The 19,963-nt window shown below is 53.0% G+C and overlaps 1 protein-coding gene across 3 annotated transcripts in view; it reads left to right on the top strand.

Annotated features, from left to right (window-relative positions):
• The window catches only part of SHISA6 (shisa family member 6), a 278,481-nt gene that overhangs the window by 22,072 nt on the left and 236,446 nt on the right, over positions 1–19,963 (top strand). For all 3 annotated transcript variants that reach the window (XM_047089663.1, XM_047089662.1, XM_047089661.1), the window contains exon 2: positions 2,402–2,562. In XM_047089663.1, the coding sequence (XP_046945619.1) occupies positions 2,402–2,562 (161 nt within the window). The remainder of the gene's footprint in view (positions 1–2,401; positions 2,563–19,963) is intronic.

Below are 19,963 nucleotides of genomic sequence, written 5' to 3'. Positions count from 1 at the left end.
TTGGCCTCTGCTCACTAGAGGCCAGTAACACTTGCCTCCCCAGTCGTGATTGCCACAAACATCTCGGGACGTTGCCAGATGCCCCCTCCGCCAACCCCCCGCCAGGGGACAAAATCACCGTGGAGAAACACGGATGTAGGCTCAGTCTTTGGCCTCCCGAGAGCAGTGGACTTAACCACAAGTCTCCATTCTCCTTCCCAGGCACCAGAGAATTGGGAGTCTTTGTAAACACTCGAGAGGCAAGAAACCGAAAAATAATATACTTTTGTTGGGGGGAGGGAGGGATAGCAGCTTTATGGAAATGTAACTCACCTACCTTAAAATTCATCCTTAAATTTTTTAACAAAGGTTTTATTTATTTATTTATTTATTTATTTATTTAGAGAGAGAGAGAGAGAGAGTGCAAGCGGGGGAGGGGCAGAGAGAGAGGGAGACACAGAATCCAAAGCAGGCTCCAGGCTCCGAGGCATCAGCACAGAGCCCGACGCGGGGCTCGAACCCACGAACCCTGAGACCATGACCTGAGCCGAAGTTGGATGCTCAACTGACTGAGCCACCCAAGCGCCCCTAGCCCAGGGTTTCCTTACCATGGAAACGTGGTAGGAAAGTGTCTCTGATAACCAGAGCAATGAAGGGATCGAGAGGACCTGCGTGGATGTGTGGTTATAAACATACCGAAAATATAACATTTTGGAATGAGAAGGGGTCTAATTAGAAGGGCCATGTTCCTTTAAACCCTTTTGTTTTCCAAATGGGGGGGGAAAGATTAAATGTTGGTTTTAGAGGTCAGCAGATCTGCTGGAAGTTTTAAGAGCTCATCTGGGATTAGAACGCAAATCTCTTGACCTTTTAGGGTGGTGCTTGCTGCTTCTCCCCACACCCTGAATCTCAGGTCCCTGACCCAGACCCCGGGTCGGCCTGAACTTCCTTCACCAGGCGAATGAGCCTCTGTGTTCTCCCTCTGCTTGGTCCACCCAAGCGAACGAGGGCAGTGACACGTGTCTGCTCCTCCCTTTACAGCCTGAGAGAAGAGAACGCCAGCCAGGGGGCAGGCGTTTGGAACATCTGAAATTGCTACATAAACGCCAGTAAATGATAAGATTGCCAGGTTGATGCTCTTTTCCTCGGAAGGTTCAGCATGTCAGAGGCGGCATAATGGAAGACAGCAGTTCACGCTGGGACACAGTTTTAGACTGACGTGGTTGTCACTTTGCAAGGGATCGGAGTGCCGGGCTCTGGAGGCCCAGTGTGAATGAAGCCTTGGGGAGGACTGGGGTGGGCCGGGGGAGGCCTGGAGGCCCCAGGGACACCCCGGGTGGACGGAAAAGCCTTTGCCTGGCTTGTACGAAACAGGGATGCACTCAGAACTGGGGACGTGGCCCTAAAATCGCATTCTCTACGTGGTGGTCTCTTGAAACGTATCCACGCTCACCTTTGCGTCCGCAGACGATCCATCCCTGCCTCTCTCTGTTTTCCGTCAGCAGTGGTCACGGCCACATGCCACACAGCACACCCACAGAGCCAGTCCTGTTTGAAACCAGGTTGGGGAGCGATTTCCCCTAAATTGTGAGCCGTTAGGCGACAGGGACTGTGTCCTATTTACCTGTGTCTCGGCAGCAACTGACGCGCGCTGGGTCCTCCATAAACGCGCATTCGGTCGTCCGAGGGATGTTTTGAGTGGATAAAAGCTGCTGTCTCGGGGTGGCGGGGTCTCCTGCGGAAGGGGAGTTGTGTATCCCCGTTTCTTCCTCTCTGTGTTTGTGTATTTTCCTGTGTGTGTGTGTAATCGTTGCCTCCTCTGGACTCCCGTTGTGATCCTGGTCTGCACGGCTCGTGTGGTCTGATACTTACCCTGTTACCTACACGGCCCGTCTTTACAGTTAAGTCACCCCTTTTTCAGATGGCGGGAGCTGTGCTGGGTCACCAGCATAAAGTCCGTGCTAGCCGGTGTGTCTGTTTCAGCGGGGCGATTGTGCCCCTGTTATGCATAGCCTGCTCCTGCAGACGAGGCCACTGATGCCAGCCCTTTCCTGCGGTGGCATCATACTGACCAGGGGTACAGATATCTGCCTGGCATAAGGGGGTGTTTGGGGAGCTGGTAGTCTGAAAGGGCTCATGGGAAATAAAGACGGAAACCATAATCACTGCCTTTTAGTGCCGATACCGCCCAGGCATGGTGACCTCTACCTGGGTTAGGGTTAAGGTTACGGTTAGGGTTAGGGTTAGGGGTCCCCCCGGGACCAGCAGCAGACACAGCTCGGACTACTGAGGACCGGATACTGTGTTTTTGTCTCCTCCCATAACTCTGTGCATCAAAGGGCCCGTGAAAGCAAGCCAGTTCCCTCTGTGGTTGTGTATACCTGCTTCTTGAATCTCACTGTGTGATCTCCTCCTTGTTTAGGGCTCTGGCCGACATCCTAAGACAACAGGGACCAATCCCCATAGCACACTGTGAAAGAGAAACTATCTCAGCTATCAATACCTCTCCCAAAGAGAACACACCGGTCAGATCGTCCTCCAAAAACCACTACACCCCCGTGCGTACGGCCAAGCAGACTCCAGGTAAGCGAGCGCTGATCGCCTTGTGTCTTTGCTGGGGGCTGGTGAGAGGTTTCGGTGATGTGTTGTCCCGGTGGGGCAGGTGGCAGTACGTGTGCCGTGGGAGACTCTACTGGGCAGGCGGGCTTGCGGATGCGTCCTGGGACCGTCTCCTGGGGAGGGACTGACGCGTCAGGACTGGAGGAGAGCAGCGATCCAGGGCATCCGTGATTGCGTGAGTGGCCGGCATCTTCTCTTGCCTGAAAGGCAGCTTGTGGTGGGCATGGTAGAGTGTGGTCACCCAGTTGCCCACGTGGTGAGAAGGTTTACCTTGTCCAGGATGCCAGGTATGTGACGAGAAATTGCTACGGTCATTTGTAGAGATTTCAACTACTGGAGTCTCAGAGGGTAGGGATTATGTCTGTATTACGGGGTGACTTTTCCCTGTGCCTGGTAGATTCCCCGGATGTGTGACAGTTGCCGTATCATGGCGGTCATCGCTGTAACCCCATGAAGGAAACTACGTGGGGTGTATTTTCCTTGTCGTATGGATCAACGAAGGAAGCTCAATGAAATTTAGTGACGTGCGCACCGTCAGTAAGATGTTACTACTAATAAAATACCACCGATATGGTCCTATAACTCACATTTATTCAAGGGCCTTGTTCTGAGCCAACTGATAGGCTGAGCATTTTACATGTATTTTCTTATTCTTCACAGCAGTCTGAAAAGTACTTCTATTGTCCCCATTTTGTCTGAAGAACAGAAAGTTCAGTAATTTTCCCAAGGACACATGGGGAGAAAGAAAGCCGGGCTCCAAACCAAGGCATATAGGTAACAAGTGTCAGGACTAGGAAACCCAGAAATCCTAACAAACCCAGCTGGGCTCATGAGTCCGAAGTATCTGGTTGGATAGTCTCTTTACAAGTGCAGCCGGGCAAGTCATTTCTCATCGTGATCATGACCGGACAGCCTCACGCTGACCCCGGTCTGCAGCACAACTTCCACGCTGACACTTGGATCAGAAATCTGGATGTCTCTCTCCCTGTGGCTTTCCAGAGGATGGGATGTTCGGTCTGAACTTCACCTGCAATAAAGATATACAGGCGCTAGGGGGCAGTAGGTATGTTGCAAATTCAAAATGTGCTGCCAGGGTCAGTTTATTTTCCGTTCATTCTTGAACTTCGCTATGTTTGTTAAATCAGAAATCACATCCTTGCCTTTAAGGTAAGAGAGTTCGGTCTTTTGAGAATCTGATGAAAGTTAAGGACGTTCTCCTTCAGAACTATTCATTATGTATATATATATATGCACACACACCTATGTATTCATCCAGCATTTTGAATACGATTTGGACCCTTGCAAAGTTAGAAATCCCTGATTTAAAAGTAAAGATGAGAACTCTACTTCTGCAAAAAGTCTAAGATGGCATTTTTAGCCTTGATGTTCATCGTAGATGCTTAAAATGTAGGCAGTAGAAGGAATCTTGGCAAAAACATCTGGACCAGTAGTTCTAGCTGGATATTAGGATCACCTAGAAGCTCTTAAAAATGCCGGTGCCCACGCCCCACAAATTAACCTGAATTCCTTAGGGAAGCTGCTGGCATCATTACTTTCAAAATCCTTCCCGCGGTGATTCTAACACGCAAATCGGGTGAAGAGACCATTGGTCCGGATGGATTCCTTGTTTTATAGGTGAAGATACTGGTTCTCAAACTTGGCTGCCCATTGGCTTTACCTGGGGAGCTCTCACGATGAGGGATACCTGGGTCCCACCCCCCGGAGATTGTGATATAATTGACGTGGGAGTGTGGCCGGAGTGTGAGAGGCCAGATGCTGAGTGTTGACGTCTTGTCGGGTGATTCGATTGTGGAGCAAAGTTCGAGAATCGCTGGGTGGTGGGAATTGCCTAAAGGTACAGTTCTAACCAAGCCTTCTCTTCACCGATCGCTGTTTAATCTAACCTTGGTATCACGTCTAGCTTTGAGGAGGGTATTTTTGTTTCCCCAAAGACTCATGGTTCGAGGTCAGGTTTCTCCAGGACCTCGTTTGCCATCCTGGAACTTCGGGTCACGCCAGTATCCAGAACATCCCTGGAAGTTTACCTCTCCCCACTCTGATTTCCTCTGTCTCGTTCAGCAGCCTGCTTGTTCCCAGCCACTGAGTACAGACTGATTAAGTGGATGGTCCCGCTTTCCTCTTAAATGCGTTTAGCCGGGCAGGGAAGATTGGTCATTTTCTTCTGGTTTCTGCGTATATCCTCTCCCGCTAATCCCAGGAGGAAAGCTTACAGTAGCGGGATCCCCTTGTGTGTTTGGAGAAATCCCACCCTGTATTTTTCAAAGTGGAACTCTTCACTTGGCCTTGAGAGATGGGAATTGTTTCCCTGGTCCAGGCATGGAACCGCTACTCTCGGTAGCGGTAACACTTAAATTCGAAAGCAATTTCATGACCCTCGATGCCGGTAGCTTATAATGGACACACCGCTTTTCCAAAATGACTGATGATATCCTTGGCCACAGAATAGTGCAGTTTGAGTAGGAGTTGAAACAGAATTTTACTGAAGTGTTCCAAGCGGAGATTTCCTGTGATTTTTGCCACTGTCGAATCAACGAACCACTGATCGGAAGAGTACGGTGGTGGACGTATCAGAGCGTGTGAGCAGTTTTGCTACTCGAAGCGAGGTCCGTGGGCCAGCTGTGTCAGCATGGCCAGGGGGTTTGGTGCAAATGCAGCGTCGCGGGCTCCCGATCGCCTGCTGAAGGAGAATCTGCATTTTTTATTATCAAGTGTTTATTTATTTTTGAGAGAGAGAGAGAGAGAGCGCGTGCGAGCAGGGGAGGGGCAGAGAGAGAGGGAGACACAGAATCCGAAGCAGGCTCCAGGCTCCGAGCCATCAGCACAGAGCCCGATGCGGGGCTCGAACCCAGAACTGTGAGATCACGACTTGAGCCGAAGTCGGATGCTCAACCGACTGAGCCACCCAGGTGCCCCAGGAGAGCCTGCATGTTAATGAAACCACTTAGCAAGTAAAGTTTGAGAAGTGCTGGGAAGGCATGGGGTCTGAAATACACCCCCCTGTTTGCTGTCTGGCCCTATGACTTACTACGTACGTGACCTTGGCAGGTTGTTTGCCTTTCCAGGTTTCCTTGTCTGCCCCTTGAGGCGAACAGCCCCTGCCGCCCAGAGTTGTTTTAAGGATATAATGAGTTCAACCAAATAGAATACTTTTTAAACCGGTCTTGACGGGTAGCACGCACTCCATATTAGCCGCGACTGGGCTGCGAAAGTATATCCACAGCTCGTGGCAAATTAGAAAAACAAAATGTGAGTAACAAAGACATTGGTGTTCTTAGACCAGGCGGGGTCCATGGGACTGTGTCTGAGATGAAGGTCCCTGGACCCAGGTGAAGGTTCCTGTGTTTGGCCCCTGCCTGTGGCTCATCCTCTCAGGGCAAAAGATTTGTAGGGCTTTGTAGGACTCAGTCAGGTTTTTGGATGCCAAGAGAATGTACTTGGTTGGGTTAGGAAATGGAGTACCCTGCGTTAATAATAATACAATGAGAGCATGAGTAGCCAAGGTACCATTTACTGAGCACCTACTATGCGCTGGGTCCTCTATTAGATACTTTTAAGTTCTTATTTTTATCTTTTAAAGTTTATTTACTGTGAGAGAGAGAGAGAGAGAGAGAGACAGAGACGGCGTGAGCGAGGGAGGGAAGAAGAGAGAGAATCCCAAGCAGGCTCCACACTGCCAGCACAGAGCCCGATGCGGGACTCGAACCCATGAAACTGTGAGATCATTACCTGAGCTGAAACAGAGAGTCGGACGCTTCACCGACTGAACCACCCTTATTTATTTTCTTTAAAAGATTTTATTTTTAAGTGATCTCTGCACCCAACGTGAGGCTCGAACTCAAAACTCCGAGATCAAGACTCCCATGCCCCACTGAATAAGCCAGCCAGGCACCTCTAAGTTCTTTTAATTCCAGTAGATACTTGATAATAGAGGGTGGGCCTGTAACGTTTCTTAAGTATAGGGCCCCCTATTCCCACACTAGAAAATCCCTCTTTCCTTCTGTAAGAATCTTTTAATAACTAAGTCTTTCAGAAGTCCCTTCCCGACGAGGGGCGCCTGGGTGGCTCGGTCGGTGAAGCGTCCGACTTCGGCTCAGGTCACGATCTCACGGTTCGTGGGTTCGAGCCCCGCATTGGGCTCTGTGCTGATGTCTCGGAGCCTGGAGCCTGCTTCGGATTCTGTGCCTCCCCGCTCTCTCTGCGTCTCTCCAGCTTGTGTTCTGTCTCTCTCTTAAAAATAAAGAAGCATTAAAAAAAAAAAAGAATTCCTCCCTGACTTTAAAGGGAGATTCATAACGGAGGGTGACTCTGGACGTAGAAAATCGGTGAAGCCCGTTTCCATCCCTCCCGCCACAGATCTGGCTGTGCCCCCAGGCCTTTGCCCTGCACTGTGTGGTCCATGCAGCAGCCGCAACCCCCTCCCATGGGAGTTTGTTAGAAGTGCAGAAGCTTGGGCCCTTTCCTACTGAATCAGAATCTGCGCTTTACCGAGCCCTTCAGACGATGTGTAAACACACTAAGGCTGAAGAAGATCCCTTCAGCAACAGCGAGCCTCAGCCCTGGCCGCACGGTGGAATCCTGTGCACCGTTTTGAAAATACCACTGCTTGGCCCTCACCGCAGAGATTCTGGATTAATTGGTCTGGGGGGTGGGGCGGGGGGAGATGGGCAGGCGAGGGGAACGTCTTGAGGGCTGTGGAGCGTGGGTGCATCTCAAGACCCACAGGTTCGAGCCCCGCTGGCCCAGGCTAGCGGGCTGCAGGGACACGTCCTCCCCACGGCAGGAGGGAGTGAGGAGCAGGTGCACTGAGAGGGGGAGGGGCCGGTCTGCAGCTCTGACGGGGACACCTGGGCAGCGGCAGGGATGAGCACAAATACCAGAATTGATTGGGGGGTCAGGGAGCGCCAGGCTTCGCGAAATGCGCTGCGTCCGTAGCTGAAGGTCCCCTGAGCCCGTCTGGGGGCAGCTGGGGGAGCGCGGGGAACCTGTCCCTCGCGGTAGCCGGTGACACCACGTGTTGGGGTTCCAGAGTTTGGATTTCCCACCTCCCCTGACCAAGAGTGGCATCAGCTGGGGGAAATGAGCAATCGGTCATCCTGCCTGTTGTCAAAGCTGTGCGCTGTGATGGCAGACGAAGGGAGCCGGGGGACGCGACTGCGTAAGCGTCGTGGAGACCGGGAATGAAGCCTGGGCGGCTGGCCGAGGGGCGCTTTGTCACAGCCCTGCACGGCCTGGCCCCTCGCTGCTCCTGTGACCCCCTGCGCCTCCCGCCGGAACCCAGACCCCGTCCCTCCCCATGTCGAGTGGGTGCTGGCCTTGGGGGTCTTTCCCTGTTTTGTGTCTCTGGCCGGAAGCTTTCCGTCACCAGATCTTTGGGCGGTGACGGCTGAGGCCCAGACGGCACGGCCCTCCCTGACTTCCCCATCTGCGCCCATCCCCTGCCTTTTCTTCCAGGCACTTAGGCCATCCAGCATCGTGTATTTGTGGCTTCGATGGTTCGCTGTCTTTGTCCCTGTCAGGACGTAAGCTCTGCGTCGGCAAGGGGTCTGTCTTTCTCTTCTCTGTGGCGTCCCCGGACCAGGAAGACGCGGTTGCTCGGATGGACGTGGGAGCCAACGCGCAGGGGCTCGTCGCGGAGCTGCGTGCCACAGAGACCCCATAAAGGGCTTCTCTATAAAATTAGTAGGGAGTCGGTCACTCAGCCTGGCAGTCTGGTCATCCGGTGGCGACCCAGGCCCGTCTGGCTCTGTCCTCCTGTCTGGGGCCGACCCAGCTCTCCGGGCTCAGCGTGGCCGGAGGCTGGGAGTTCGCTTCCCCGGCTGGGTACAGAGGGGCCCCCTCCATTATGGCCACTCTGTCAAGAAAGACTCTTGTGCGGAGAGAGGTCTCGGGAGCTCGGGCAGCTCAGAGCCCGTTTCGGGCTGCGGGCGAAGCCGGCCAACCTGGGCCATGTACCTGAACTCTGAGAAAGTTCCGGTCAACCTCAGCCCCTGGTGGGAAGTGGGATTCTTCTTTCTCAGATCGCCCGCCCCCCTCTACTCCCCACCCCAAGGTGACAGGACTGTCTCGTTCTATGGGGGATGGAGAGGACAGCCTCGTACGACTTTGGGGCGCTAAGGGGATGGGGAGATCAGTGGAGCCAACCTGGACTTGGCCTGTGGGGAAACTGAGGCACACGGAGGTTGCCCAGGGGAGAGGTGGAAGGGTGGGGCCTCAGCGCTGGAGCTGGAAGTGTGGTGTGTGCAGCTAGAGAGAGCTGGGCGTGAGTCCTCCCTGCCCGGTCACAGGCTCTAGGGCCCAGGCTGTGTTGCCTCCGTCCCACGTCTCTGCAGTGAGGTAACTGGCACCCTCCTCCGACAGCCATTGATGACCGAAGGGAATAATAATCTGTGTATCTCAAGGGCACTGACTTTTGTCTCAGTGGCTACCTTCACTGTTGTGACTGTCCTGTCATCATCACCCACACCTGCCATTCTCCTCTACCTTTTCTTTCTTTCTTTTGAAAGAGGCACACGGGTGGGGGAGGAGCACAGAGAGGGAGAGAGAGAGAGAATCCCAAGCGGGATCGACACTGTCAGCGCAGAGCCCGACGTGGGGCTCGAACTCAGGAACCGTGAGATCATGACCTGAGCCGGAGTCAGATGCTTAACTGCCTGAGCCACCCAGGCGCCCCCCTCTACCTTTTCCTTTCTCCTTCTCTGTCTTCCTGGCAACTGCCAGGCATCCCTCTGCCTCCGCTCTTTTTCACGGTCTCCCTGATCGTATCGACTGGGTCTTTAGCGGTGACTGGTTCTCAGCTGCCCTGTTCGTTTTGAGGACCTTCTGGGCCGTTCCCTGCCACTCCTGAGTTTTCTCTTGGCAGTAATTTCTTTCCAAACCCACGCCTGTGGTTCTGACAGTCTCCTAGCAGACTGGCATGGCCTTTCCCCACCAGAGATTCATGGCCCTTGTCCGGATGTTGGGTTACCTCCCTTCCCCCCACAGCTTGCCCTCCCTCACTCTTACAGCCATTGTCTGTGGGTCCGTGTCTGGGGATGACGGAGGCTGGGCCATGGGCCGACCACAGCAGCCCCATGACACAGCCACTCTCACTGTTCCCTCCTTGCAGGGTCTGAGAGACCCACAGAGTTTGCTGAGTCGAGGCTGGCGGTGGAGAAAAGGCATATCACTAATCCTTGATAACACGAGTCACATTAATTAGTGCTTAGAACGGAGTTCATACAAAGCACCAGGCACCACGTAATGCCATTTATATCATTTACTCAGCGTGACCCTGTGAGGTGGTATCATAGTTGCCCCATTTCACAGGTGGAAACATTGAGGACAGGGAGACTGGAGACCTTGCCTAAGGCCACGGACACAGTCCTTGGTAGAGAGAGGGCTCCCAGCCAAGCGGGTTTCAGCCACTGTGCTATTGAGCTCTTCTATTACTATTTCTTTTCAAGCTTATTTACTTACTTCTTTAGAGAGAGAGAGAGAGAGAGAGAGAATCCCAAGAAAGATCCTTGCTATCAGCACAGAGCCCTACATGGGGCTTGAACTCACGAAACGTGAGATCACAACCCGAGCTGAATCCAAGAGATCACGACCCAAGCTGAATCCAAGAGTCAGACGCTTTACGGACGGAGCCACCCGGGCTGGGTGCCCCTCTTCTGTTACTTTTCTGTTTCACTGACATTTCCTTATATCCCCATCACGTTGAACCTGGACCACAGGACGTCCTTCATGTATGCCTGGCAAAGAATCTGCCATTACACTTGACCCGAGCTTGGAAGCATCTAAAACTGGTTTTGGTCTCACTCGTTGGGAAAACACGGGGTAATCAGGCCGAAATCCACTGTCACTCTGGCCTCCCAAATAGTTTATCATGGACCCGATGTTGTCCTGGGTCCTGGCGGGGGGGGGGGGTCCACAAATGGAGTCCTGTGGGTTCCCCGCCCCCGGAAGAAGTGTGGACCGGCATGTAGACATCCTCACAAGGACAACACCAGGCGTGGGAGCAGAGAAGGGAGCGGGGGACCCGAGGTTCTGCAAGGGCTGGCATGCTTGAGCGGGTTTTGCAGGATGCCCAGGAGTTCCAGAGGCTGGAAAGGGTAAGGTGTGTGACTAGTGCAGGCAGCCTGCCCAGATCATCAAGGGTGGAAGATAAAATCCGCAAGGACCGTTCAAGCAGCCCGCGAGCCCTTTCTATGGTCTGGACAGAGCCAGCCGGCAGCCGAGCTTGGTAATAAGCTCGTGTGACAAGTAGGGTTCCCCTTTCTTATGGAGGGACCTGCGTTTTACCCTCTGTTCCACATCAGTGTTGGCAGTCCCAGTATTCTTTCTTGCTTTCCTCTGGGTTGTGGGGCACACTTCTAGCTGAGTGATTTGTGGACAGTGAGACGGCCACAGAGTCTGTGTCACAGCTGTTTTTCCCATTTGTGTTCTTGCTTTCATGCATTTTCCCGTAATACTGGCTCCTTTCTGCCAAATTCACCACTCGGGTTAACTGTGCCTTCACCCAAGAATTCAAGGCAGTTTGGGGGGTGGTGATAAGCATAGACGATGGGGCCAGACTGTTGTGGGGGGGGATCCAGACTGCCTCGATTTTCCCATCTGTGAAACGGGGTTGGGCATAACATCTTCCTCCTCGGACTGTTGTGGGAGTCAATGAATTTGAGGGAAAAGGAGTCAGGGCAGCGTCTGACGTAGGGGAGCACTGTTTTCAGCCTGCAGGGGCTCATGTGTTGGCCACTAGGCCACCCGTGGCTGTTGAACGCTTAGGACTGAAATTGGGGGGCGTCTGGGTGGCTCGGTTGAGCATCTGATTCTTGGTTTTGGCTCAGGTCACGATCTTATGGTTTGTGGGTTCGAGCCCTGCGTTAGGCTCTGTGCTGACAGTGTGGAAGCTGCTTTGGGATTGTCTCCCTTTCCCTCTCTCTCAGCCCCTCCCCTGCTCATGCTCTCTGTCTCTCTCTGTCTCTCTCAAAATAAATAAGTAAACTTAAAAAAAAAAAAAGAACTGAAATTAAAATGTGTTTCAGAGCCTCACAAACTTCCAACGGTTGGTTTGGAAACAAGAATGTAAAATATCTCCGTGATTTTTTTCTGTTGGAACGCATGTTGAAATGATAGTATTTTGACTATATTGCATTAACTAGAATCGATTCTTACAATGAATTTCTTTGTTTCTTTTCCTTTCTTTCTTCCTTTCCTTCTTTCTTTTTTTTTTTTTTTAACATGACCACCAAAAAAACATAAAATCACATTGATCCAAATGTTAGTGGTTTTGAGTGTCTATTTGGGTTCACGTTTCATTCACGAAAAAAACAAACCCTTCGTGGAGGTTATGCTGTGTTGGAGGAGACAGGAAGTATGCCAGTAGATAACTTTGGAGCGTGCTGAGTGCTCAGACACAAGCAGTCAGGTGATGTGTTCGAGGAACCGGGGCGGGGGGGGTTGGGTTGTCATTTTTGACAGCGTTGTCCTAGGAAGTGCATTTGAGCTGGTACCCGACTGGCAAGCAGGAGTCAGCCATGGAGAGACTTGGAGGAAGAGCATTCTAGGCAGAGGGAATAGCAAGTAGCAAGTGCAAAGGCCCTGAGGTAGCATGGTTTCAGTCCAGGGCACTCCCAACAGGGCTTGGCAAACTTTTTCTGAAAGGGGCCAGGTTGTAAATGTTTTAGTCTCTGCAGCCAGAAAGCCTCTGTTGCCACTGCTCAGTTCTGCCATGGCGCGGAAAGTGGCCACCGTAACAGGTACATGACGGGCTCAGCGGGTGCTCACAAACCTTCATTTACAATAACAGGTGGTGGGCAGGACTTGGCCTGGGGGCTCTAGTTTGTCAACCCTTGCTCTCACCCTGGCTCTGAAAGCCACAGCCGCCTTCTGTGTGGCGTGTGAGCAGGGCCACATCCCTCACCAGGGTGCTGTCCGGGAGCTGGTGGCCGGCCCACGACCGCGAGCCCCTGAGGTGCTTTGCAAATGCCAGGCCTCCCTCCCTTTCCTCCAGCTCTGGCCAGGGTGTTGCTCGAACCTTTTTTACAGCCAATGGAAGGGGTCCTAACGAGGGTTGATGAATTAACCACATCAGAGCGAGACTAGGGTTCTCCGTGGACCTGAAGTTCTTGGAGGGGGGTGGGTGGTTATTGATCACCCGGGTGATGAGGCACAAACGTTCTTATTAAGCGTATAAGCGGCCCACCAGGTGGAGGGAGGGACGGATGGCATCCCCTGATGATGACAGCCGCAGGGTGCGAGATACCCTGGGGTGTAGACACCCCGAGGTCACATCGCACAAGCCCGTTTTGCGGCGCAAAGCGTATCCTTCCGCTGGTCGCCCGCATCGTGTTTATTTCCGGGCTCCAGACGCGTCTCGCCCTTGATCTTCACCCCCTCCCCTCCTTCTCTAGGAGCCGAGCTCCTCCAGCATGTAATGCGCTCCACTCCCCACTTTTAACTCACGAGGACCGCCCTCCCTCCCCACCGCATCCCTCCCCCTCTCCGCCCCCCCCCCCCCCCCCCCCCCCCCCCCCGGACAGCCCAGCCGAACTTTGCAAAAACAGCTGTCTACACCTGCTGCCTCTACTTCCTCTCTCCTCCCACCCGCTTCTCAGCCCGGGCGGGCGCTGGCTTCCGTGCCCCTCCGCTCCACGGCCTGGAGACCCCCTCCCCACAGCTTTGGGGGTTCAGGGAGCTGGCTCCGCTGGGCTGTGCAGCCAGAATAGCTCCCCTGCCCCCACCCTCTCGAAGCCCAAGCTGCGGCCCCCAGAGCCCGTTCAGGCTTCCCGGGCACGCCCTGCTCTGTGCTCTGGAACATTCTGTCTGCTCTCCCCCCGCCTTGCCCGCCTCCCCTTACCTCCCAGGTCTCAGCTGAGCCACCACCGACCCGGGGGGTGCAAGCCCCAATGACGCCCCACACCCTGGGCGGCCTGCCCTCGCAGAGCGTCAGGGAGCTGGGTGAAGAGCGTCGGCCCCGGCTCGCCCTCCCCCTGGCTGTAGGGCCTTGGCCGCTTTACTTAACCTCTGCGTGCCTCAGTTTCCGGGTCTGTAAGCTGGGACAGCGACATCTCCTCTGCCTGTTGTAAGTGAGAAATTAGAACCTGTGTGCCAGGTGAGGTCTGTTCTCAAGCCCCGTGGGGCCTCGGTGCAGCTCAACCCGCCGTCCCTGGGGCCTGGCCTGCGTGCAGCACGGTAAACGTCCCTTTGGTCGTGGTAGGGGGCTGCAGGTCACCGCTCCGTGTCAACAAACAGAGAAAAACAGCCGTTTGTGGATTGCATCGAAAGCACCTTGCATCCAGATCTGGGGCGGATCTAGAGACAGACATGCCTGCTGTTTCCCAGGCTCGTGTTTGGACCCCTGCACTCCTGTGGCCTGTGGTGGGCACCTGACTGTGCCAGGAGAGGGACGTGGTGCGGGGAGACCTGAGAGCCCCATCCCTTTTTTGTAAAGTGTTGTTATGGCGTTATGATTATTATTTTTTGAAGTCTGCTTATTTTGCAAGAGAGAGCGCGAGCGCAAGTGGGGGAGGGGCAGAGAGAGAGAATCCCAAGCAGACCCCACACTGTCAGCACAGAGCCCGACGTGGGGCTCGAACCCACGAACCGTGAGATCATGACCTGAGCCGAAGTCGGGCGCTTAACCGACTGAGCCACCCCTGGCGCCCGGAGAGAGGCCCATTCTTCAGTGACGTTAACGACTCTGGGTGCTTGGTAACACGCTTTCCGTGCACTGACTTATTTGAATCCCGTAGCAGCCCTAGGAAGCAGTCACAATTATCATGCCCACTTTGTAGATGGGGAAACCGAGGCCCAGAGGCTTCAGAATCCCGGTGGAAGTTCACACAGCCAGGAGGGGGCTGGTCGGGGCTCTGAGTGCAGGCAGTCTGACCCCAGACCCCAAGCCCTGAAGTCAAACTGATCAGAGGTACAGACGGGACGCGGGGAGCCCCTTCACAGCTGCCTGGAACCCGTCCTGTGGCGGGGGGTCGATGCCGGCTCCTGCTTGGCACGGTATGCAGACTTGGGGTTTGTGGAAGACGCTAGAAGGGGCCGATGTTTTCTCCGCCAAAGGGCACATGTTTTCATGATGTGAGCCGCTCACCTCCAAGGCAGAGACCACTTGGGCAGTGCTGAGCCACTCACCCCAGGATGCGTTTAAGTAGGGTGGGGGCAGCCCCTGGGTGTTCTTGGCTTCGGGAGAGGCTCGCCCAGCCACCTCTAGGGTTTTTCCTTTCTGAGAATATAACAGGAGTGGTAGCCAGCACCTGCTGGGGGCTGCTGGGGCAGGGTGTGGATCTGGCCCGGTCTGCCCCATCCGGAGCTCACTCAGCGTCCACAGGGCTTTGTCTTTCTCTTGGGATTCTGTGACCCCTGGGGTCAGAGCTCAGGCAAACCCAATGACCGGATCGCTGTCCCATTCTCTGTGCCAGGCTTGTTACAGGACCTCGTTTATTCCCACTTCAGAATTCAGTGCCACTCACAGAGTGAGTCCCAAGCCCCCGTGTGCCGATCCTGGGGGTCCTGGAGGGCGGTGGTGAATAGCTCTTCCCAGCCCAGGAGTGCCTTAAGAAGGGGTGTGCCCGGAAGCAGAGCCTTCCAGAAGCCAGAGGAGCTGTCCTTGTTCTGACCAGCTGCGCCCCTGAGGGCCCCATCTTGCCTGGGGACCTCAGGGACTTGGCCGGCTTGGTCAGAGTGGACACCCTGCCCACGCCCTTCCTGCCAGGGAGGCAGCCTGGGTTGGGGGGGGTGGGGGTGCAGACGGAGCCCGCTCTCACCATATGGCCGGGGGAGAAGGGAGAGTCACTGAGCTGGCCCACTAATTACCTGCCGCGCCCAGGAAGCAGAAGGATTTAGAATGTGTTCTGGCTGTTACCAAAATGAGGTGCAGGGGAGAGAGAAAGACAAGGCGCTGCGGACAGGGTTAGAATTCACAATGACCTCGGTGAGTTGGCAAAACAGAGGGACCGGCAGAACGCGCTCGGTGCAGCGAGGACACGAGCAAGAGGGCACGGAAGACGCATTGTTGCCGGCCTCGGGGGAGGGTGGGCTCACGTCCCTGGTCCCCCTGGGTTGGGAGGGACGAGAGCTCCCAGGGTGTGGGGACCCCAGCCTCCACCTGAGTGGTGGTGGTGGGGTCCACGTCCGTCACCTACTGAGCACAGGATATCGGGGGGCCAGAGGCGGAGGAGGGGACATCGAGCCATGTCTGTCTAGATATCAGGCACCCACTGTGCATCAAGCCCTCCGTTAGGTCCTGTGGAAGCGAGATGATAGATGCGATACAGTCCTCGACTCAGGGGCTTACGTCCGGGAACAGGAAGACAAGTCTATACGGTCCAAGGATAATCAGCCATCCAGGTGCCCCAGCAGAATAACAAGCCACGTGCTGCTCAGAAGGTTCAGAGGGAGGCCACTGTGGTCAGGGCAGGCGTCACCTAGTGCCTTAAAGGGTGGGCAGGATTAAATGGGCCAGGAGGGTGGAGGAGGGAGCTTTCGGTTGGTGAACGGGGGGCCAGAGCCTAGAGGCGAGAGATGCTTAAGGGACCAGTGGTTTGCAGAGGCGAGAAGTGACCGGTTCCTTTGGCAAGATTGGTTGGGGCTTTTCTGTAAACAGTCTTGGTGGAAGCACTGGGGAAAAGGCCGGAAGGAAATGGAACTCTGTGTCCTTTTGGAGAAGGCTGCTCTGAGCAAGGGACTTTCCTTTCTCCTTCTTCGAACATAAGGGCTGTGTCCCTGAGGGCCAGGAGGTATGTGGGTAGGGGTGGGGTGCCTCGCGTGGAGGCGCCATATGGCTCCTCCGTTAGTTGGGCTAATGATGGGGGATGGGGAAGGCGCAAGGCTGGACCCTGGAGGAGGCTTGGAGAGGAGGCTTGGGGGGGGGGTCTAGGGTGAGAGGTACACAGGGCAAGAGGTGTAAACACCGCAGACCGATAGCAGCACCTTGAGAAGAAGGGAAAGGGAGGTCAGAGTGGGACTCCAGAGATCCCTTCGTTCACATAAAATCGATTTTGATCCTTTAGTGGGGACCAGGCACCGAGGCCATGGGAGTGAACGAAAGGAGGTGCCTAGGCTCAGGGTGCTTCCATTCCATTATAGGAGACCGGAAATAAACCCATAAACATAAAACATACAATCAGGTCATGTGAAGTGCTTTAGAGAGAGATAGAGCAGGGAAGGAAAGTAGAGAGGGTTAGAAGTGGTAGGAAAAAGGCTGATCTGAAGAAGGGACCTAAGTTCCTGGTCACATTACCGAAGCAGAGACCTGGCTGGCCACTAGTGGCTGTGTGCGGGGCAGAGGGGAGACTGTGCCCGGTGTGTCTGGGGAACGAGAAGAGCAGGGTGGCTGGTGTGGAGAGAGCCAGGGGAGAGACACAGCAGTGGAGGAGGTCAGTGAGCTGGGGCACCGTGGGCCACGGGGGGCGGGGGTCTTGGGTTTCATTCTGGGTCGGATGGGAGCCATGGTGGGGGTGTCAGCAGGAGACTGATAAGATCTGACTTGTGCTTGACATAATCCCTCTGGCTGTTGTGTTGAGAAGAGACCCTGGAAGGCAAACATGGAGGAAAGGAGGTGTGGGAGGAGGTGGAATCTCCTGTACCATCTTGGGGATGAGACCAAGGCTTCGACTAGGGATGGTAGTGATGGGGGATGTGAGAAAGATTCAGCTTCGGTGTTTATTTGCTTATTCTTAACTTCTTATTTGGAATCGTTTTACAACAGTGGAGAATTTTGAAGTGATTAAATGATACAGTGAATAATACCTGTGTGTCCTTCATGATTAACAATTGCCTCCCTCCCTCTCTCTCTCTCCCTCCTCCTCTTCCTTCTCTTTGTCATCATTACCATCGTCACCATCATCATCATCATCATCATCACCATCCCCATCATTGCCTCCATCACCATTATCATCATCACCATCATTACTGTCACCATCATCTTCGTTATCACCATCACCATTATCATCACCACCATCATCTTCATCACCATCATCATCACCACCACCATCATCACCATCATCACTATCACCATCATCACCATCACCATCATCTTCATCACCACCATCATCTTCGTCACCATCATCATCACCACCACCATCATCACCACCATCACCATCATCATCACCACAATCACCATCATCTTCATCACCATCATCATTACCATCATCACCATCATCATCATCACCGTCACCATCACCGTCATTGCTGCCATCACCATTATCATCATCACCATCATTACTGTCGCCATCGTCTTCATTATCATCATCAACATCATCACCACCATCACCATCATCATTACCACAATCACCATCATCTTCATCACCATCATCATCACCACCACCATCATCGACATCATCACCACCATCACCATCATCATCACTGTCGCCATCATCATTACTATCACCGTCATCATCACCACCATCATCACCACCACCATCATCACCATCATCATCATCACCACCATCACCATCACTATCACCATCATCATCACCACCACCATCATCTTCATCACCATCATCATCCCCACCACCGTCATCACCATCATCACTATCACCATCATCATCACCATCACCATCATCTTCATCACCACCATCATTACCATCATCATCATCACTGTCACCATCACCGGCATTGCCGCCATCACCATTATCATCATCACCATCATTACTGTCACCATCATCTTCATTATCATCATCACCATCATCTTCATCACCATCATCACCACCACCACCATCATCACCATCATGACTATCACCATCATCATCACCATCACCATCATCTTCATCACCATCATCATCACCACCACCATCATCATCACTGCCGCCATCATCATTACTATCACCATCATCACCACCACCATCATCACCACCACCATCATCACCATCATCACTATCACCATCATCATCACCATCATCACTATCACCATCATCACTATCACCATCATCTTCATCACCATCATCACCACCACCATCATCTTCATCACCATCATCACCACCACCACCATCATCAACATCATCACCACCATCACCATCATCATCACCGTCGCTATCATCATCACTATCAACATCATCATCACCATCACCATCATCATCACCATCACCATCATCTTCATCACCGTCACCATCACCGTCATTGCCGCCATCACCATTATCATCATCACCATCATTACTGTCGCCATCATCTTCATTATCATCATCATTATCACCATCATCATCACCACCATCATCTTCATCACCATCATCATCACCACCACCATCATCACCACCACCACCATCATCAACATCATCACCACCATCACCATCATCATCACCATCATCATTACTATCACCGTCATCATCACCACCACCATCACCATCATCACTATCACCATCATCATCACCATCACCATCATCTTCATCACCATCATCATCACCACCACCATCATCACCATCACCATCATCATTACTGTCGCCATCATTTTCATTGTCATCATTACCATCACCACCGTCATCAACGCTGTCACCATCATCACCATCATTACAGTCACCATTATTATTATCGTCATTATCACCATCATCATCACCATCACCATCACCATCAGCATCATCACCATCAGCATCATCAGAACCGAAGCATGTGAGAGTATGTTGCAGAAATTATGATACCATGATTCTTCGCTCCTGACTGCTCCATCATGTATCTCCTAGACTCAACCACGTTTTCTTACATAACCACGAGACAATTATAAGATTTAGGAAACTCATCTTTGTTACAATGATAGTGTTTAATAGAGAGTATAGGATTTATTTGAAGTAGAAATGTCAGCATTTGCTGATGGATGGTATGGAGGGCATGAGGGGAAGATAGCAGTCAGCGATGACATCAAGATTTTGGATGGATAAAAATGGTTGATGAGAATGGCCAGGCCAGTGCAAAGGCCTGGAAGGAATCGTTGGGAGCTTTTGCCCAAAAGAAAATTAGGAAGAGTCTGAATGTTGGCAGATGAGCTGAGCTGACCTGGGCTGTCCCATTTCTCCAGGGGATGTTGCCACAGCAATTATAAGCAAAGAACCTGGGCTCTCTCTTTCTTTCTCACCATCTGTCTGTCTCTCTCTCTCTGTCTCTCTCTCTCACACACACACACACACATATGCACACTCACACTCACACACACACACACACACACACACACACACCCTACATGTACGTATATATACATATATAGACTTCCTTCTCCCAGTGATGTGGATCTGAATTTAGCCCTAAGTACGTCTCACCATAACTAAGCAGAACCCATGATGACCCATTAGACTGTAACTGCCTTGAGGCCAGGGACATGTCTGCTCTGCTTACTGTACTCACAGTGTACATCTTTTGGCACTTAGTAGGTATT

The sequence above is a fragment of the Lynx rufus genome, unplaced genomic scaffold (assembly GCF_022079265.1).
Source record: "Lynx rufus isolate CCGP_SWC_20201006 ecotype Redwood Valley unplaced genomic scaffold, mLynRuf1.p SCAF_28, whole genome shotgun sequence".
NCBI lineage: Eukaryota > Metazoa > Chordata > Mammalia > Carnivora > Felidae > Lynx > Lynx rufus.
The sequence above is the reverse complement of the archived record's forward strand: the minus strand, read 5'-3'. Positions and strand labels throughout refer to the sequence as shown.